At 37.4% G+C, this 22,465-nt stretch overlaps 1 protein-coding gene across 3 annotated transcripts in view; it reads left to right on the plus strand.

The window, feature by feature from the left end:
* Positions 1-22,465, plus strand: part of sardh (sarcosine dehydrogenase) — a 29,132-nt gene that overhangs the window by 3,526 nt on the left and 3,141 nt on the right. For all 3 annotated transcript variants that reach the window (XM_055153871.1, XM_055153872.1, XM_055153870.1), the window contains 16 exons: positions 845-968; positions 1,041-1,141; positions 2,362-2,466; positions 4,349-4,478; positions 5,311-5,397; positions 8,215-8,305; positions 8,456-8,597; positions 14,352-14,435; positions 14,568-14,681; positions 15,070-15,208; positions 16,296-16,409; positions 16,607-16,754; positions 19,310-19,403; positions 20,927-21,089; positions 21,667-21,835; positions 21,908-22,043. In XM_055153871.1, coding sequence (XP_055009846.1) covers positions 845-968; positions 1,041-1,141; positions 2,362-2,466; positions 4,349-4,478; positions 5,311-5,397; positions 8,215-8,305; positions 8,456-8,597; positions 14,352-14,435; positions 14,568-14,681; positions 15,070-15,208; positions 16,296-16,409; positions 16,607-16,754; positions 19,310-19,403; positions 20,927-21,089; positions 21,667-21,835; positions 21,908-22,043 — 1,941 coding nt within the window. The remainder of the gene's footprint in view (positions 1-844; positions 969-1,040; positions 1,142-2,361; positions 2,467-4,348; positions 4,479-5,310; positions 5,398-8,214; positions 8,306-8,455; positions 8,598-14,351; positions 14,436-14,567; positions 14,682-15,069; positions 15,209-16,295; positions 16,410-16,606; positions 16,755-19,309; positions 19,404-20,926; positions 21,090-21,666; positions 21,836-21,907; positions 22,044-22,465) is intronic.

The following is a 22,465-nucleotide window of genomic DNA, read 5'->3' on the forward strand; positions in this document are numbered from 1 at the left end:
AACGGGCTGATGTGGCTCTATAGTCGTTATCCTTTTCTTGTAAAGTTTAGTAATGTAAAATTTATTTATGCAGAATATTTTAATGAATAATCTGCTGCAGTGTCACTTGTACAATAGTGTTTGGAAACATTGGGTTTGATCTGCAGTGGATTGTGGGATTAAACCTCAGAGCTCCTTACTGCTGGATATGGATCTATTAAAATAAGGAACATCTTGAGCTTCCTCTGCTAAATGAGCTCATGGTTCTGGTTCTGGTATGGATAACAGAGTTAATGCAAAGATGAGCTTGTGTTGAGATGTTTTATCTATGAATGAAAAGAAGGAAATATGTATTATTTCTTTTATTTTACAGTTAAATTATTATTTATGTAATTAGGGTTTTTTGTAATCTTAAATGTTCCTATATGAACTGCCGACCTCTTACACTTCAATAAAAAAAAGACCTTGTGGAATTTGGCAGATTTGTTTTTGCAGTTTTCAGTTTTAGGGGGTTATTTTTTCTTGAACATATATCGAGATATATATCGTATATTGAGATATAGCAAAATATATCGAGATATATTTTTTGATCCATATCGCCCAGCCCTAATTACAATATTGTTTTTTTGAATGCAGATTTAAAATTACATGTTTTTTATTATGTTGGGTTTTGTTCTTAATTATCCATGGGTTTCAGAATTATGAAAATCAGGATCGATTTCATAGCATTTAAAAATTAAAACAAAACTTGAATAGTGAAAAGTACTCAAAATGTTCCCTATAACGGGAAGCTGACACCTATAATACAATTTATGATTGTCAAGAAGCCACATTTGTTTTTGATAATCTGTTGTAATATTTATAGGTGATTGAAAACTGCCCTGTAACTGGTATCCAAGTCAAGACTGATGATCTTGGAGTGCAGAGAGTGAAAGCTGTGGAGACTGCTCATGGAAACATCGAAACTCCATGTGTTGTAAATTGTGCAGGTACAACTAATTGTTCAAATTGCAACAAAATTTGAGCTTTCCCTGCTTCTCTAACTATCATTTTATATTCAGGTGTATGGGCTACTAAGCTTGGAGAAATGGCTGGGGTGAAGGTGCCACTTATTGCGATGCATCATGCTTATGTGGTGACGGAGAGAATAGAAGGAATTCAAGTAAGTCTAGTAAAGTTATTAATATTATTTGTAATATTATTTGATTTATATATCCTTGTTTATGTTTTTGTCAAAGGGGGTACAGTGATTACACTGTTCATATCATTTAAGAAGTGCTTGCGCACTAAAATAGTGCTGTTTAAGGTACATTTTGTAACCACATACATTTACCATTTCTTGCACACAGCAGTTTTCCTTGTCTGTACTATGTTATATAACCAACAGATGGCAGTATCAGCAAACACTCACTGAATTGCCTCCTCTTGAACCTTTTATAGTGAATTATATGTGTTAGGTTCTTAGCACTTCTATGCATGAAGGATGTAGTTTGTGTACTCTTGCATAACAGTTGTCATCCTGTAGAGAAAAGCAGTTTAGCTGCATCACCAGAGCTGTGCTGTCAGTTTAAGAGCAACTTAACAAGGTTTGCTACTACATCATTTATACAGACACAAACTCACACTAGAAGAAAATGTGAATCCTGTTCCTAGACAGCCCTAGACAGTACTGATGTGACATCAGTGCTGTCTTTTGCAATCAGACCTTTTTTGTTATTGAGGTTTAGGCATTAGCCTGTAATGTTGCTACAAGTGGTCAAAACACAGGATGCTGTGCCTTTTGCTTTGTTTCTAGCCTGGCTAGCTCAGTCACTGAATGCTAGATTGCAGCCCAGTAGTGGTGAAAAACATATTGAAATGTCCAAGATTCCAAATAGTATTATTTGGCGTGTCTTCTCATCTGTAAGAGTGAGTGAATGACAGTCATTTGGAATACTATAGTTTGTAGAAAGCACTGGGTACAAGAAATTAATTTATTGTATAGCAAGTACATTTTAAATGTCAGTCTAATCTATGCTACTTGCTTTTGAGCCCTGAGAGAACTGCAGGTTCAAATAAGAAAAATAGTTGAACAAAATGTATAAATTATATGTAAATTATATTATCTCCTAAGATGTGTTATCCTTCTACAAAATAAATTGTATGCATATTAAACCTTACATACAGATGGGCCATTATGCTGTCATTCTACCTATGGCCTGAGTTGCATACTGTCATGTAAGGTTTTCCAAGCAAGAAGTTTGCGTAACATTCCCAGCCCCACAGTTGTAGTTCCCAACAGAACTACTACACAGTTGTAGTAGTTCTGTCCTCACATAGGACATAGAATTATACCCAGTTTACTACATATTTTCAGGTAATGTATGCACCCTTTACTTGCAGAACATGCCAAATGTCAGAGACCATGATGCATCAGTGTATCTCCGTCTCCAAGGTGATGCCCTGTCTGTGGGAGGCTATGAGCAAAACCCAATTTTCTGGGAAGAGGTAAGAGAACATTGACAGTTACTAGTCTGTAAAAGTCTGAAATTATTTTTGTATCTTTGAGTCAGATTTCTCATGTGTTGAATTAGAACACAAGGTCAGTGGTGTTTGTATTTGAATTTACATACTAGATTACTTTAGGTAATGATTTACAGTTATGATTTATAATTGTAGAGCCAGATTCTATTTTGGCTGTTGGTTGTAGGACAGAAGTTTTCTGCCTGCACCTTTTCAGGTATGGTTTAATGCTAAAGTTCATTTTGACTGTTGCCAGAGGTCTGTGTGAACAAAAACTCTATATTTAGCTCTTTCTTTTGACTGTATACTGTATAATGTATTCAGTCTCCAGCCCTAAACATTTTTTGTTTGAGATAATCTAACACTGAATAATGCTGAATAATCTCTGTCATGACCCAAATTGGAGACACAAGGTTTGAGTCATTGGCTCTCACCTGTCTCTTTCCTCTTGCTGTTGGTCTTCATATTCTTTGGTGAATGTTCCATAGTTCTTTGTGTGGAGGCAGTGTCTTTTGTTCTTGTACTGCAGCTGAGTGTTGCTTTGATGTCCCCAAGTGAATGTGGTGCAAAAGACAGGAGATACTGAAAAGAGTATTAGCTCAGAGAGAATAAAAGAGCAGAAGATGTTAATGGGTAAGAATAAGTGCTGATGATAGCTGTGCATTGATGTGCATGTGGAGTGTTGGACAAGTATTCAACAGTTATTTTATTGTCAAAATACAGCTGCCTTTTATTGAAGTCTTATGATTATATAACACACGTTGGAGGAGGTAATGGGCTGTCATCAGTTCACACTTCTCTGAATGCAAAGAAATAGCAGTGCTGAACAATAATTTATTTTCCATTCTTGTTAAACATGTGTTCATAAAATCTCGCATGGTAACATTTACTATTTGAATCATGCTGTTAGCACATAGCCTCAGTGTTTCATGTGTATTGCCATCAGTGGTTTTCATAAATAAAGAAGTGAACTTTGTATATTGCAAGTATTTTTAACCACCAAGTTGGCAGGCAGTGGATGCTTAGGTATGGCATGACTCAGAAAGGCACCTCTTTAAAGAAAAGAAAAACGTAGGAGCCGGGCAGGAGGAGGGTGTCAAGAGGAGCAGCGACCATAGCGCTGCCAAGAATGGAAGAAGTACGTGACTTACCAAATCCTGCAAAGAGCACAAGGTGGTGAGCGGAGGATAATCTGAGCCCGCTGAGTCACTTAGATTAGTGTAGGAGGAGGAGAGTGCTTTAGAGCAAGGCGGTCCACGCTCCACAGCAGGAGATGGAGGAGCTAAAGACTGCATTTTGGCCCAGCTGACCAGGAAGCAGTCCAGATGGGAGCAAATTAAAGCCTGGACACGGAACAGAGAGGGCTGGCCCGCTTTGACAGATGTTTATTCCCCAGTGAACGAGGGGCCATTCGGCAGCTGCTATTGGATTGTACCAGCATTTCTCCTCACTTGTGTTTTAAGACCCATTTTTAGTCACAGCCATCATGTTCTTGTCATAATTATTGAGATAATTTCCTTTTAGTTTGAATTAGTATTGGGGAGTAATAACACATCAGTAGTAGAAGCTCATAGGTTATCATCTACATATTGAAAAATACCTCAATAGCATAACAGGATTATTGATTACTGATAACTAAGTGAATGATTTGTTGTCATTTCGTACATGAAATGATTTGTTGTCATTTCGTGTAAATATAGCAAGGCTCAATTGTGAGGAATGGAGTCAGATCATCTCTAAACCTCTAGTTAGGTGTTTTCAGTTTACATTGGTCAGTATCTCCCCAAACAATATTTTTTTCAGATACCAGCAACATTTGGAAAAGGGTTGTTAGTCATGCATGTTCTATATGTTTTACATTTTGTAGGTTTCCGATAAATTTGCCTTCAGTTTATTTGACCTGGACTGGGATGTCTTTATGCAACATATTGAGGGAGCAATCAACAGAGTTCCTGTTCTGGAGCAGACTGGTATCAAGTCCACAGTGTGCGGACCAGGTACACACACAGTCACATAGCACCACATTAGATAGGATGGGGACTATTGCATACCATTTTTTCATGGATTACACTAAGCAACCCACAATATTTAATCTAAAAGTAATATGAATCAGTCTAAGCTATTGCACATGCTCACATGAATACATAAACTAGGATCCTATATTTACAGAGGAAAATGATAGCAGCAAATTGGTCAGCTGTAGATGGACAAGTTACAAAATCATATTGGCCTTATTCATCATCACACAGAGGGGTGGATGTTCACAGAGAAAATCAAATGTGTGTACATGAAATGTTCACCATATACAATCATTTGTGGAAAAATGGGAAATATAAATCAAATATGTACTATATTGTTTAAATCCTACTGCAATCAACCGACACTCAATATCTGCATAATCTACACCAATAATAAAACTGAAAAGCATTAGATAGTGAAACTTTAAAAAACTAAACAGAAATATTTTGCAGCATACTGGGTAGTGTATGGTTAGTTCATGTGCCCCATAATTCAAAAAGGATGCAGACATAATGAAATGTTAAGCTTCAGGAGACTTGGCAGGTTGCTGAATTTCTATTTTAGTGTTGTTGCTATGTGCAAGCTGATTATTTAATATTTTGATTATAGTATTTTGGTTTGATAGAGGAAGACATAATATGAGCACACAAGAAATCGTAGATGATTGGTTGGTATAAAATGTATTCAAAGCAACCAAATGTTGTTTACCAACATCTGAATACGGAGAGATGCAGGTAGTAGCATTTATGTGCCAAGAAAGGCTGTTTGCTGCCAGTTGTATTAATCACATACTTCCTGCTTGTTTGGCAGAGTCCTTCACGGCTGACCACAAGCCTTTAATGGGAGAGGCTCCAGAGGTCAGAGGGTACTTCTTGGGTTGCGGTTTCAACAGTGCAGGTAAGTTCAATACAGTGATAGAAAAAGTGTCAACTGTGGACCTAATGCCAGATCCTTCCATTTGTAACACAGCAATACAACTGCTTACTTGTACACACTGCAAAGTATTGGATCCTGGAGGAAAACTGAGGATTCAGTCAAAAGGCTGGATGCAGTTTTTATAAGAAAAAGAATGGAGGTGCAGAACAAGTCCTTAGTGACATTTCAAGGGTGTTTGTCTTCACTGCTCTGCCTTCTCTCTGGAGGCACAGTAAATAATGGACTACTCCTCATTTTACTCCATAGAGAACAGACATGTACAGACAACTGTAAACTGTCACTGTTAACGTTACATAGTGAAAAGGTGATTATCTCCAAGGTCCACAGGGGCAGAGTGGTGGCATAAATGGCAAAGTAAATGGATGTTAATGGATAGTTGTGGGATTTCAACTCAAGAACTGTATATAGACTTGAAGGTCAGGTTTAAGTGTTATATGTGGAGTCTCAGTGGCACCGAGGGCTGCAGTGCTAATGATTTCTCTTCAGCACAGGTCCTCCCATTTTATGTCTCCCTCCATTTATCTGTTATTGTAAGTGTGTCAAAGGCCAGTCGACAGACCTATTGTCCAACAGCCTAGTCAAGTCTTTCATGTTATGCAATCAAAAAAATGTCTGCAGTTATACCCTGCTCTTATTTTTCTTCACGGATAGCATACTTTTATATTTAGAGACGGCATGCTTACTGAGATTTTAACAGCATAGCCTTGATAAAATATATTAGAATATCAATGGTATCGTTCAAGATTCAAAATATATATTGAATGACTTTCAGATGTGCATAATGATTCCTGGCATATATAAAAATGTATTTGTAATTAAGGTTTGGGTATGCAAACTCATTTTGCTTTTTGGTCTTTCATTTGAGTTGCCAAGCATAGACACAACCAGATGTCTGTAGCCTAGCAACTGCTGAAGTGTAGTTATTTATGTATTTTGATAATTCTCTAATTACACTTAACATCTGCACCTTATGTCAGCTTCATGATTTGTACAGTATCTATTATGTGTAAGTACTTCTCCATGGGAAAGAAACTTCAATTATTTATTTAAGTTCAACTTTACATGGACTTTGGTAAGGAGGGTTTTTTAAAGACTATTAATTCACTCAAGCTATTAAAAGTTTTTTTCTCATTAAAGCCAGTGGGACAAAAATAATTGGTAAAGTTGAGAGTGAACTATTTAAAATAGTGGCTGTATGTCTGCATTATTAAAGTACATCACAAACTGTAATTCTGCTGAATCATCCATCACTTGTGACTGTGGCAATTAACAGTTGACTTTAAGTGTGTAGTGTTAATACCGCTTATAAAATATTTTCAGTTAAATTTATCAATTTAGCAAATGAAAGTTAGAAAGAGCTATCATAATAAAAATACAGTTGTACAGTGTCTAATATATTGTCGACTGACTGCCAATCTTTACCACAGGCCCTCCAGCCACCAATTCCCCACACACATACCTCATTCATACTAGGCAATGTCAGCGAGGTGTCTTGTCCAAGGACACAAGGACAGTACACATTCAAGTGGGGTTCGAACTGATGGCCTTCAACTTGATAGCCTAGCATGGCGACTATTTCAGATTGAATCATAACAGTTTGTTTTGTGCACACTTTGGATGTACTGTTTTTGCAATTCTGCCGACAAATCCCATTCCGGTATGTGTATGGACCTTAAATTAATATCCATTACAGCTTGTTGTGCCAGTGTAAATGTGATGGATTGTTGCTGGGGTGATCCAAGTGTTTGCCGAGCATAAACCAACCACAATAGAGCAGTATTTACACAACCTGTACAAGAAGAGTGACAAGATGAAACAGGAGGTTCACACGCGCATCTGCACTCCTACATCCCAGCCGCTATCTCCCCTGACATTTATCAGTGCCACCTCTGCCTCACCGAGTGTCTTCACTGCGTCTCAGGACAATTCCATCACCCCCTCCCACCTTCTCTATAGCCTGTTTTCCCCAGCCCACCTCCATCCCACTGTCAGGCCATACAGCATTTAAATGTCCTCTCTGGCACAAGTGAAGTGAGCTGAGGTGGATGGATAAGAAAAATGAATGCAAGGACACAACTGTCATGTCTGTCAATAATGGTATTCTGCTCTTAACTCTAGAATAATCTGGTTGTTTCTGCTCATATAGGGAAAATGCAAAAAAGAAAAAAAAATTGTTTGCATTACAACATAAGAAAATGGTTGTGTAAAATGGAGTAGCCAAGCCTTGTGAGAATGTGTATGGAATAAATAAGGGTTAAATTGCCATGGATGAGGTCATCTTCCTCAAGGGCAGCTGTAAATTATGGTCACATGATGGAACAAGGGTCAAAGCACTCATGTGTACATTCAGTGACATACAGTGGCAGAAATAGAACAGAATATTACTTACCCTGGATGGGGCAGAAGAACACTCTTGTTTTAAAATTCTGCCTAGTCAGTAAATCTCACAACATTTTTACACATTCATTGTAAAGGTGTGGAAAAATGTATTATCATCTCATTTCCACCTGTCCCAAAAACATTTATTCCAAAAACTACAGAGTAAAAATCCAGTTTATTGCCACTTTTTGCTGCCTCACCAAATATAATAAACTTGTTAATTCTATAATTTCAACATCTAATATATGTATTTTTTCTAAGAATTACCAAACATTCATTTTATGCATTTTCCCAACTTCAGAATTGGTTTTGTCTAGTAATTTTCCTGTATTTTTTATGTTCATTTGTGTTTTTTTACTATTATAACCTTTTTTAATTATACATATATTTTTATTGCAGGTATGATGCTGGGTGGTGGCTGTGGAAGAGAGTTGGCTCACTGGATCATTCACGGGCGCCCAGAGAAGGACATGTACGGATATGACATCAGGTTAGTCTCCTCTAATGTACAATATCAAAACAATAAACAACGTGGAGTTGGAATTGTGGTTTAAATCTCAGAACATTTGCAAAATTATGCTGAATATAATGTTAGTAAACATTCAGTTGCTGTTACAATGAATCTCCTTCTGTTTTGCAGACGTTTCCATCACTCTCTGACTGATAACAACCGGTGGATTCGAGAGCGCAGCCATGAGTCCTATGCCAAAAACTACTCTGTGGTGTTCCCCTTTGATGAGCCGCTGGCTAGTCGCAACATGAGGAGAGACCCTTTCCATCAGGTAAACAAGACACAGGCACAGCAGGGATCACAGTGTCTCCTAGGGGGTCAAAGAGACTGTTTTTTCCTATTGGTCTTCTAGGTTAGTGGTATTAGTGAGTGAAAAAGTTGCAGTGGGTTGGAGCTTTTTACTTGTGAAATACTTTCATCTTTCATTTAATGTGTTCCTTCTCTTAAATTTATACATGCTCATACACTGCCTTCTGTCTGTGCAAATAATAGTTTGAATAATCCTCATTTCAGTTATGATTAAAGTAATTAAAGTAATTCATTTTTCCATAATCAAGCAGCCCTACATTCTGGATGGTCAAATCATCTTTTACAAAGGAAGACATTCACAAACGCATAACCTTTAATTTCTCTATATTATTTTTATATTATTTACAATAATTAAAATGAATACATGTTTGAAGTTCAGTTGTGATTCATAGTTTACAATCAGGAACTGCCCGAGGTCCTCTCTAGATGCTTTCCTGGAATATTATATTTATGTGCCATTTATTCTCACTTTTCTGAGCTTGAACGGCTGTACACTCAGACCTGTGTGACTCATTTTTTTTTTTTTTTTTTCATTATAATTCTGTTGTGACTCATTCTCTGTCCCTGGCATCATCATCAACAACATTATTTTCACCACATTTCACCAATTTCCTTCTAATGTCCCTTTCATCTCACCTCTGCTGGGTTGATAGTACACTTTGTTGCTCAATCCACACCTCATATTTCAGAGAGCAATGTGAGGATGTAAAAAGGGGCATTTCTGCTTACGGACTAGGTCTGGTCATGATGACATTTAAATATACAGTATGTTTGGATCATTCATCTTTTACTTTTAATTTTTTGGCAGGCTATCTTTTCATGTCCTTGGACAGTAACACTGGAAGCACACCTAAACTCTGTGTAAAAACATGTATACCTGAAATTGTGCTTTCGTCAATTCCTGCCAAAGGTCCAAAGTTTCCCTGTTAGATTTCAGTACTCATAATCAGTGTTGGTCAAGTTATTTTGCAGAAGTAACTGGATTACTGACTACTGAATACTGATTGCTTCTAAAAAATAATTACCAGCATGAATTCTTCACTCTAAATGAGACTTTCTGTTATAGAGCCTAATGTCAAGAGACGATACACACAGTCCTCCTTAAAGCAGTATTTGTGCTGTTTTGGTTCAGAGCTGTTCTGCCTCTGACACCAGAAGAGGGCATCCTGTGCTACCTGTTTATCTTTTACTGTTTTATGACACAGTTCTAATGGATGACACACATTTTTGTCAGGGAAAAAGTAACTGAAAATTACTAGCCCTAGTAACTAGTAACTGTAATCTAATTACTCAATTTTCGATTAACTAGTTACTTTGTTACTAAACTGTACCCCCCTACTTTGTAACTTGTGACTTCTCAAAACTGCTCACAGATAATGAAAATGGGTTCATAAAGTGTAACATATCCCTGGAAAATGGTGACATTACCATATATTTGTAACCATATTATGTTAAATATCTCATTTTACTGCAAGATTGCTGCATGCTATTTGATACTACAGTTATTATATCTGGTACATATATATGCTTTTTGTGTATACAATGGTCCCCTGTTTATCGCGGGGGTTATATTCTAAAAATAACCCACGATAGGTAAAATCCGCGAAGTAGTCAACTTTATATTTTACAATTATTATATCTGTTTTAAGGCTGTAAAACCTCACCACATACTTTATACACGTTTCTCAGACAGGACAGTTAACCCTTTTTGCATCCTTCTTAAAACTTATTGCTGCTGTCATCCTAAAGTTATTTTCCTCCTTCTTTATGTAACAAACCGAAGATTCATTTGTTCCGTAATGGAGCTCAACAGCGCAGAGTCCTGCACTGTGCAGTACAGCACCACACCTGCCCCTTAAACCAAGGTTATATCAACCTTTTGCGCAGCATATTCCACGGACTGAACCAAGACTAAACCAGGACTAACCTCGGACTGATTCCAGGACTAAAACAGCAGTAAACCAGGACTAAACCTAAAATGAAAGAGGACTCATTGTTGGGATGGGCTTGAAGGTGACCGCAGGAGAAAGGACCGGCTCACTTCCGCACCTCACCAAGGTAAGTGTGGCCGTAGTCGTGCTTTACGGACACCGTGCTAAGCGGGCTCGTGGTCCTGGTTTCAGCAACTATTTATGGGTACCCGACCCTGGTGCAAGACTCTGGTACAGCGTGTAACTTCTACCTTTTTTCAGCGTGTCCAGAAGTCCAACTTTTTGTGGGATGGTTAACATCTTCCTCTGCCTTTTGGGTGCGACAGCAGGAGCCTTTGTTGGTGCAGAACGTTTTGCCGACATTGTGGGTTTTGGCGGGGAGAAAACTTGCAAACATACAGCACCCCAGATTCACACTGCCAGAGATCCAACATTTATGTAAATTCGGCAGCTGAACACATTCTGTACTGTGCTGTACAGGAGACAGGAGTCCCTTAGCCAGTCAGGACGCAGCGGGAGGAACGCAATACGTGTTCATACACTGTAAAAACAAAAAGCATACAAAATTGCACAAAAAAAAGTCAGTGAGACTGTGAAAGGTGAACTGCAATATAGCGAGGGACGGACTGTATATTGTTGTTGAGGCCTTGAAACTTCACAGTAACGCACTTTACCCACTTTGACTATTTGTCAATATGGTGTGTGACCTATGGTGGTCGAAGAAGTAGTTGTAGTGCCCATGAGTACGGCAGTATTGGTTAATGTAGGACCAGAGGATATTGACAACACTGAATGTCTCAAGATTTTTTGGGTGTATACGATACCGGTATTTAGACACTATTACTATGAAATTACCCACATAACTGCAGAAAGTTCATTTAATATGCTTAGTTGAAGGCGACATCACAACAAATTAACTTTTTAATTTTGTATATCTTTAAAACAACATTATGATATTACCTGTTTGTCATTAATCTGCCTACCTCTGAAATACAAGCTCACCTCCACCAAATATGGGGAGTGAATTAATAATGCAATCAAAAATTAACATAAATGTCAAAAAATGCTTAATGAATCTGATTTAACATGTAACTCCTCACCCTGTCCAAGTATCCTCTGCCCGCTCCATGAGTAAACAGCTGATTAAGGTGAACTGTTGGCTCCTTGGCGTGTATCAGGCAGTTACCTTATTAATGCAAGCCCAGCCAACATCACTACAAATGATACACTTAGCGCTAGTTGCTTTGGCCCTAGATGTCTTTCAGTTGGCTCTAAATCCTAATGGGCCCTGCCACCATATTTTACACATTAATGATCCACTTAGCCTTGGTTTCCAGTCTCTCATTTACCTTTAAATATTTTTTCTTTCTATACACATATGCATGTGGCTGTTCTTTCCAAACGCATTACCATCACACATTAGTTACGTTAGTGATCGTCAGTATGTTTTGTAGAGCATATCTTCCCCCAGAGCTTCTTTTATTTAGTTTCAGTGACACCTCTCATGCATAATTAATCAGTTTCCTCTCAGGGTCTTTTTCCTGATTTTGTATTGAGCAAACTGTCAAAAGCGTGACGTAAATGAGGCAAATGTTTGTGACTTGAATCTATTTAGTTAGAGTGGAAAACCAGGTTTGAGAATTTGTGGAATATTGGAAATGGGCTTTACAAAATGATGTGTCCTCCTCCAAGGACTCACTGGCCTGTTGGATTTATACAAAATTGCCTTCACAATAAATCAAAATGACAGAATAACATTTTTTTTATCTGTTTAGGAATGGTCAAAATGTGAAGAGGATGAACACAAGATAATTTTAATATTTTGTTGCAAATAGGCAAGCATAGATGTCCTTCTTTTAAAAACCTTCAAATGATTGAAATGGGTTAAAAGAAGTCCTGTGTGTAAAAAAAAAAAAAAAAAAAAAAAGAGATTTTACCCAAATGAACATTTGTCATTGAAAAGTCTGTTTCTAAAGGTATTCGCAACAAGAGATGTTGCTTTTGGAAAAAATGAAATATTTTGATATTTTTGGCGGTTATGTGTCAATTAGCTCTTTTTGATGTCATTTAATAGTTTTGCAATAAAACATTAGTTTTAAAAAACATAAGTTACATTTGAATTTATCTTATCTCATTGTGATGTTATACATTTTTCAATATATAGGGCAACAGTAGCGCAGTTGGTACAGTGTCCACTGATCCAGTGGTTGGCAGTATGAATATGTGTGTGAGTAGGTGAATGTTTCCTTGCTGTAAAGTGCTTTTAGTGCCTCAAATGTTGAAATGTGCTATATAAAAATGTGACCATTTATATTTATATATTCTGGGTGGTTGGTGTAAGATTACTGGATTTTTACAGCCTCAACTGCCAGGCTTCAAAACATAATAGGTTGAACTGAGTAATGTGAAGATGTCTAATATCTTTGTGGCATACAGCATCAATTGAGCAGTTACTCCTAAACTAGATAGTAACTCAAAATCAAAGTCAAGAGTAATTGTTGCTCCAAAAGTAATGGCCACATAAACAGGCATGATGCCTGCATGTTGACATGACCATCTTGTATTTTATATAGTGCAATTGCCTGAACTACATTATATTACCAGAGCTAAATGTGAAGACCAAAATACTTTTTCTTGTCCTAACTAGGCTTTTGTTCAGCAGAATGCCCTTAATCATTACAGCATGTATTATAGCTGAGTGCTGCTCATAAGTGCCCTAATCCACAGAGGAAGCAAATCTCTGTACAAATAATGAGGAGGCCTACACTTAACAAGGCATGCATGTCCTGTGTGTTTATTTCAGAAGACCACTGGGGCATCTCTGACATTGCAGCTAACTCCTTCTCTACCTCAGCACCACCGGGCGTAAATATAGTTTGTGTGGGAAGTTCTGGCAGGAGACATAGAGCCAGATCGGTACATAGCGGAGCCTAGCATACCTACCAACTGTGGGCGTCTGTCAATTTAGCAAGAACCAGTGCCAAGACTAAAATACAGTGCATTATATTTATTATAATGCATTACATGCTAAATTTCACTGTTGTCATTGAGTGGACAGTTCTTTTCATCTTGTTGTATCAGGCTTGTTAATTTGAAGTGTTTAATCTGCTCCAATCAATGCAATTCTATTAGCTTCAAATCAAATTGAAATGATTGTATTGACTACTAGACCGCAGAGAATGTTCACGCTACACTGGTCCTTTTTTTACCCAAGAGATTGTATTGAGTATCCTCAGTACTCTCCCTGTAGAGAGAGCTTTTTGAAGAATCTTTTTATTAGGGCCAATCATAAAATAATGTGCCTGACAGTATCAGAGAATGCATACAATGGTAGTATAATACCTAATTTTGTTTCAGAATATGTTTTTTAGTATTTACCAAAGCCTACAGAAGTACAAGTCAAGCAGTGAACTATCTAACACGAGTTGTGAATGATTTATAGCTTAAGGAATGATGGAAATATGTTGTTTTAATGTATTCAGTTATATACATTTTCTAGTGGAGGTGCACAGCCACTATGTCTCCATGAGAATGCACATTTTCCAAAGTATTCTTGAGCTATGAAAAACACTAACTGAATAAAAAGTTGAATGCCATACTGTGGAATTCACTGCTAATCAGTAACATACTGTATCTATGGAAACAACAGGTGGTGGACCCTCTACCATAAATATTACATAGTGCACCTTTAATCATATTTTCCTGTTGCAGATCATGATGCACTGTTTAATGTTATGACGTTGTTAAGGTAAAAGTTTAAACTGTGTTATTTGCCTCATTTGCAGGTGCTGACGGAGCAGGGCTGTGTATTCCAGGAGAGGCATGGCTGGGAGAGACCAGGCTGGTTCAACAAAGATGGACCTGCACCTGTAAGTTATATCATATACACATCCAGTAAGCCACTAAATCTACACTTGATGTATGAATATAAGATTATGATTTAAATCTCTGTAACATGTTGCAGAATGTTCTAATACATGTTATCTTCTCTGTTTGCAAAGGTTAAAGACTATGATTACTATGGTGCATATGACACTCCAACAAATGTGAACTACAAATACAATGAACTACTTGGAAAAGAATACACCTTTGACTTCCCCCCACACCATGACGTGGTAAGATAAAGGGAAAAAAAAAAAAGTAATCATTTGACTTGAGTCACCTTTATAAACATAGACTTAGACAAAGTCTTTTGATTCACAAATTAAATTACTTGGACACAGTAGCTCACACAATATAATATAATAACTAAGAAAAAAATATAAATGGTAATAATACATTCTAAATATGTAGCAGAATAAAATAAAATATAGAAATAAAGTATAAAAATATCTCAGCAATATACAAGAGGTCAAACGGAGAAACAGTACAAGGATGATATGATGATTGACAGGACATAGGGTTATCTATTACATAAGGGTGAGCTGTTGTACCGTAATATAGAGTATGGTATGAAAATGTGTGTATAAAAAAGGTGTAATCATAATTTTTTTAAATTTTTAGATTAAAAGCGAGTGCCTTACATGCAGAAATGGTGTAGCTGTGTTCAACATGTCCTATTTCGGGAAGTTCTATCTCACTGGGCCAGATGCCAAAAAAGCAGCTGATTGGTTATTCACTGCTGATGTCAACAAAAAGCCAGGTAGGTCCGGTTGCAGCCTGAAAACTTTGTCAAGGAAAGATAAACAGGTGGAGTGCACTCTGAAGCCATGAACATGTAACATTTCTTACTCTACAATGCTTACCTTGTGAACCACTGCTGTACCGTGATATTGACAGCCAGACCCACTCCGGGCGATGATTGGCAGTCTCACCTGAGTTGGCAGGAATTGAGGCAGTAGGAGTGTGAACTGAATCAGACTGCAGTACTGTAGGGACCAACTCTAGCTATGACTTGAATGACTTCTCCTCTTTACTCTTTCAGACAGAAACAAATCTGTTTTTTTTTAAGTCCTCTGGCTTATTTAAGTGCAATTGTTCATTCAGCAAGTATCATTTAAATCCTGAACTATTAACCTGGTACTGAATCCAGTCTTGCAGCTATAATATCAAGGGTCACTTTTGCAAAATGAATGTTAACTTTCATTGCTGAACTTTGATTAACAGTTATGATTAAAGCACACCTATTGTGCAAAATTAACTTTTTTGAGCTTTTATCTATGTTTGAGCACCATATTGCAGATTAATCCCTGTTTTCACCACCACAGGTATATACCCGCTGCTCTCTCCTTACTTCATTGTCCATATGAACACACATTTAAAAGCATTTTCAGTAAAAATGCACTAATGCAACTTTTCTGGTAGAGGGTCTGCTTGCTTCTCAACTGCTTATCGCCTTGGATATGTTTTTACTTTGCCTCAATTTTTTTACAGAATGGCATTAAAATGATACATCTCTATGGAGACTTGCAGATGATGCCACCAGGCAGACTAAGTTGACATGTAGAGGCGAGCATGCTAAAATATACTTGTGTTAAGATTGACAACTATATTGCTATACTGTGGAATATGCCTGGCAAAGCAATAACCGTAAATTATATAGTGCACCTAATTAGAATGTAGGACTACATTCGCAGTTGCATTCTCACACAATCCAAGTAACACAGGCACTAAATCAAAATATTCTTGTTTGTTGTCAGAGTTAATTTTAGTTTGGATTTAGGGACTATACACCCAACACACGTAATTACTTAAGATGCCGCAGCATTAATGGCCTGTGTGTACTTCAGGATCCACTGTGTACACCTGTATGCTGAACAAGAGAGGAGGATCTGAGGCTGACCTGACTGTGAGCAGACTGGAGCCTGGTGCTGCCAACTTGCCTCTGGCACCTGCATCCAATGGTGAGAAACACTAGTAGTTTTTGTCCAGATTTGTGTATAATATGTATGTGTAAAAATTATTCATACTGAGGCGTCCAATACTCTTTTTAGCACAACAAAATAGCAAATCTCATGTAATTTAAGAATTGTATTATTGTATTGTATTGTGTTGTTATTCTTTACACAGTCTACTTGGAATAAAATTGTTGGCATTCTAGGTGATGCTTACTACCTCGCAATTGGAGGCGGTGTGGCGGAACACAACTGGAACCATATCTCCACAGTTCTCCAAGACCAAGGATTTCGCTGCCAGCTCACAGACCACTCTGAAGACATGGGCATGATCAGTATACAGGGACCCAAAAGGTAGAGGTGTAACAGGGCCTAAATTACACATGAAATATATAAAGCTAATCAATAATGTGACACTGAGATAAAAAAGTGTTTTCTTATAGACCTGGTGACTGTATGCTAGACAGTCTGAGGGGAGGATAGAATATATTGTTGTTGCCATTATTACTGATACAATTCTAATTCTGACACATTCCTCTGACTCAGAACCAAAAACAGTTTAAAAGCAGACTTACAAAGAGAAAAGCGTGACAAAAAAATATGCTGCATACATTTTAATTAAGCTTTTAAATGTTAACCTTACACCTTGTACCTGCCTGACAGAACGTACCATCATAGTTTTGATTTAATGGCATGCACACAGTTCACATTCAGGTAATTATTATCTGGATTTGGACTGGGGATTGGAAAATATGTATAGTTTGATTTAACTTGTATACCATATTATAGTTAAGTACAGTAAACATTGATGGAAAAACTAAATAAATAGTAAAATGATGGATTAAATGTTTACTTATCTGTTAATAAATGTCCAAGCTGCAGTTTTCTGAGGCTGTGGAAATACCTGTTCCTTTAGCTAGAGTAAGAGTAGCAGAGGTATTCAGTGCTTGTCGCTTTCTTTCCCCCTCTTACACTATTTCTTTTGTTCTTTCCGTGAAGCACAGTGCAGACCACCTTTACCTGGCACCCATCGGCTTGTACAATCCTCATCCCTCTCTGTTCCTCCCCTTTCACCTCCTGTCCTTCTCCATCGCCTCCTCTGTCTTTGTTCTCCCCCTCAGCAGTACCAGGGTTAGGCCAATCTCCTCTCTGTGTGGGCTGGGTCGATATCTGCTCCTTCCGGACTCTTCTCAACTTCTGTGTTCGTACTATTGAGTTCCTTCTCCCCACTCCTTCCTTTCTACAATCTCTAGCTCATGCACTCTTTCCTTTTTTGGATTTATCAGGATTTTTTTTTTCATAAGGCTGCTTACGTCAAAGTTAAAATCAATGTGTTACTAAGTGGAACATACGTGTATAGATTGTATTATACTATAACCTTACCCTGCAAAGATTAACTATAGAGCATGTTGCTTACTGAGAAAAATGATGACATTGAAAATTGTAATTACATTATAACAGGTGAACCTAGAATGGTAGTGAAGTGGTAAAATAGGTTTTATTCTTTAAATATTTCTTTTAATCAATTTGGGTAAACTTCCTAAAACTTTATATACTCATGCACTATATTCACATGCTTCTCCAGAAAATAGAAAAATCATTAATGCTATTACGATGTGTTTTTAATCAATATACTAGTAGTGTTTGATTATACTACAGTATTGATACATTCGCAATGGGCAGCCCTGAATATGATAACCTCTTTTGCATTGCGTTTCTTTTAGCTGATATGCCTTTTAAATATTGGTTTGAACATCACAATTTGGTCTCTGTCATCTCTGAGGATTACACTAAGTCAAGTTAGCATTATTGGTATGTTTTCCTAAAGTAATTTAATCTCCTTCGAGCTCAAGCACAGCAGAAATTACCATGTTTATGAAAAATCTGATCTGTCTGTTTTTCCCTTGCAGATATGTCTCATTCAAATTCTCCTGAGACACTAGATCTGGCACTTAGTCGCATACTAAGCTTGCCAGTCACTTGAGTTGGTTGAGAGCTGTCTGCGTTTTAATTACAAACCTTATTTATAAAACATGAAACTGTGTGATATATTCTGAGCAAGCCCCTCTTGAGCGTGCATGCGTAGAGATGAGAACCTTCGCTAAGTGGCATGTTAGAAAAACAAATTGCCGGTTGCAAGCCCCTCACCACAGACTCACATGCAGGCAGAGTGTATACACAGTCCAGTGCTGTTCCCTGATTATATTTAGCTAATTGGCCTTGCTTTCAGGCTTTTGAGTTGAGCAAACAAAACAGTGGAGAGGCGGAAATTGGCAGACAGTCTGGAGAAAAACATTGACTTGTGGACTTTTATACATTCTTTTTTTTATTATAAAGCTTGAAAACACAAAGTAAGAAAATTATAATAATTACAATCATTGATAAGAAAATTGATACATTAATTTAATTTATGAGAGAGTAGATGAATAATTTCATGGTGTACCCTCACCCACAGTTCTCATTTTACTCCATGTGAAAATCTGATACCTAATAATATTTTTCTTAAAATTGGACAGCAACAAAATAATATTATAATGTTATAGTTAACCTTTTGATAGCATTAACATCTTATTGTTCCTACTTTCCTATTGATTTAACACCTACACAGACATTTGGAGGCTTTAGTCAAAGCATAACTTGTACCTTTCTTCAAATACACCCATGTTTGGCTTTGGGATGTGAAAAAATATCCCATGAAAGACATCAGGCATTGTAATCCCTGCTCACTCACAGACGGTAGATAATGGTGCTATACATAGGCCTATTTTGACTCATCATTATGTAATGATGGTGACTGGACCAGAGAATCCTGCTTTATAGTTCTATGTGTTTTATAAAAGTACACATTCACATCCATTGCAGTATTGCACACTATTTAATGTTAATGCCATCATTTGTTTTGCTTGCAGTCGAGCTGTGCTTCAAGAGGTGTTGGACACAGACCTTAGCAATGAAGCCTTCCCTTTCTCTTCTCATAAAGTAGTCAATGCAGCGGGGCATCAGGTGAGGTAACACTGTACTTACTAATGGTATGTTTCATAAACAGTGTTGAAATTGAGATCAACCTGAGTTTAATACCACATTGTAGGTGTTGATGAAATGAATAGATTTTCCACATTTTGCACGAAATAAATGAATGGACAGCAAAATTAAATAGACTAGTACACAGGTGTAGGCCCAGTTTGACTTCACCTGTTTGTGAGTATAATTTTTGAGATAGATGAACCATTGAAAGAAACAGAACTGCTTTCGATATTTGATATTTGTTGTTTTATGACTCATTTAAAATCTAGTATGTTTTTGTAACAGTTTGGGTTTAACTGAGGTTTATCATGAGCTCACAGCCTCAGCCAAAGTCAATGTTTGTTGTAGCAGCCCCTGACCTTCACACTGCTCTTGGCTGTACATCAAAGCATGCATGTTGTCCTCTATGTCCAAGCGCATGCAGAGACACATATGTCCACACGCACACTTGTTCCTTCTTAGTCACTGTTGCATGAATTATGCAGCAGTGTGGTGATTGTGGAGCGTATCTTTGGATTGTGTTTGCGCGGCTGTATTCCTGCTGGCTTGCTGGCCTTGTCTGGGTGACATTTTAATGGCTGCACCGCTGCGAGAACAGAGCGCCCCCTCCGTCTCCCTGCCCCTGACTCTCCTCACAGCTCATTAGCCCCGCTCTTCTTCGGTTCCACATGTTTCAAACTAGGAACAATTGTTGGTGCCATTTTTGCTTGGTTATGAGTGTCTGTGTTTATGTATTTCTCTGCTTACTTGTCTCTGTCACGTCTCCTTGAATTTGTGTTCTTTGTTCAAGTGAGTGTTGTGAATAACCATAAGCCCGTATGCACTGCCACTGTTAGTTGGCATTAACACAAGGCCTGGAGTGAACCAGGCCTGGCAGGATGGCTCTCCACACGCGAAACTCCCGCTGGTGGAGAGCATGTTTACTTCAGGATTTTTCTGTGGACTTTTTGTTAAAGCTCATAATTACATGGCCTGTGTTCTGAAGTCATTTCCAAACGGGAAGCACTCAAAAACTGTCAAATTATAAAAACAAATATAAACAAAATTACAAATTAATTTAATGTTCCTCTGTCCAAATACATAAAAATCACCAGCAATCATCCACCCAGAGAAGAGGAAGCTGAATAAACTCTTAAATCTTATTCAAGTAAATGGTACACTCTTTTTGCTACTTTATACTATTAATGAAAAGTCTTATATTACCATTCCTTTGTCCCCTTCCTCCTCTTACCTTTCAGAGTAGATTTCTAGGACTAGATTGCATTTTCATGTTTCTCTTTTGTACACTTTATCTGGCTCTTGCATCTCTTGCATTGTTATTCGTAACTGCACACAGGCTTGCACACTAGCTGCACACCAAAGCGAACAGCATTAGAGCATTAGGATTCACGACAAGTACAGTGAGTCCTTGAGGATAAAGTATTTGTGTGATATGGGCTCAAAAGGAGATCCAAAGCTTGGTCCTCCATGTCCTCTTATCTGTAACCCTCTGCTGTCGGCAGGTGAGAGCCATGCGCCTGTCGTTTGTGGGTGAGATGGGCTGGGAGCTGCACATTCCCAAAGACTCTTGTATTCCAGTCTACAAAGCTGTCATGGCCGCCGGGGCCAAACACGGCATCATCAACTCAGGCTATCGAGCCATTGATTCCCTGAGCATAGAGAAAGGTAATTATTTTCAACAGTGCGCTTATTAGGGCTTGGTGTTATGGCCAAACCAAAAAAAAGGATGTCAGTATTGATGTCATGAACATTTAATAAAAAATAGCCCAAAATCTGAAAAAAAAAAAAAAAATCTCCAAAATCTGAACTCTGCTCCAAATGATATGCTTTTACTAAAGAGGATTGGCTGTAAACATAAATAGACCAAAGCTAAACATATCATTAATGTTTAGACGTAACTGAAACTTAAATTAAATTAGTTTTTTGTTTTTGTTTTTTAATTTATGTTCTATGTATTACTGTCCGAAATAAATAAACATAAATTTGATTAACATTTGATTAATTGCCCAACCCTAATATAGCATAGCATGCACAACCAACAATGACTAATTCTCAATACTTTTTTCAAATTATAATTTAAGGTTAAAACAAATCAAATGTGTATTTTTTATGCTGTAAATGTTATATATTTTATCATTCTATTTAAATATCTTGCACTTAATGTAACAGATGTAAGATAGTTATTGTCAGACAAGAAGTGTTTTTTGGGTTTTTTTTTTGCATTAATCCCTGTGTCTTTTAGGGTATAGACACTGGCATGCTGACCTCCGTCCAGATGACACCCCTTTAGAGGCAGGTCTAGCTTTCACCTGCAAACTCAAGAGCTCCATCCCATTCCAGGGACGGGATATTCTGGAAAAGCAGAAGAAAGAGGGCCTGAAGAGGAAAATTGTTTGCTTTACCATTGATGAGTATGTGGAAGAAATAATGCTTGTTTGCAGTATCCTATAATAATTTGAATTCTCACATTGCTTTTGAAACAGGAAAGTGCCCATGTTTGGTCTAGAGGCCATCTTCAGAAATGGCGTCCCTGTGGGTCACCTAAGACGTTCTGAATACGGCTTCTTTATCGACAGAACTATTGGTTATGGATACATCCGCAACCCTGATGGAGGAGTGGTAAGAACACACACTATTTATCACAAACTGTTTCACATGTTGTTTCATTCTTTTGTAGGCTTTGTGTAATGACAGGGTAATATTTTTTTTACTGTTGTGAGATATAAAAATCGTCATTGTTTTTGTCACATACCAATTTAATATCATTAAGAATAAATGGTGAAATAATACTACATCCTGATTGTATGTTGCTCTTTCACACTGGATTATTTTATAATTTTAACATATCATAGAAAGCATCACTGCATCACTCCTTCACTTCTGTCCTGCAGGGTAAAATCGACTATTATCTTCATTTTCATTTTCTCTCTGGCTAAGTAGTGTGGAATAAGTGTTTTTTTTGTTTTGTTTTTTTTTTTAGAAATGACTTTTTTGGGTGCACATCTGTAGCTAACAATAAAATAAAAGCTTAAAACCGTCCA

The sequence above is a fragment of the Boleophthalmus pectinirostris genome, unplaced genomic scaffold (genome assembly GCF_026225935.1).
Source record: "Boleophthalmus pectinirostris isolate CB_2022bp ecotype Guang Dong unplaced genomic scaffold, ASM2622593v1 HiC_scaffold_18, whole genome shotgun sequence".
NCBI classification, from domain to species: Eukaryota; Metazoa; Chordata; class Actinopteri; order Gobiiformes; family Gobiidae; genus Boleophthalmus; species Boleophthalmus pectinirostris.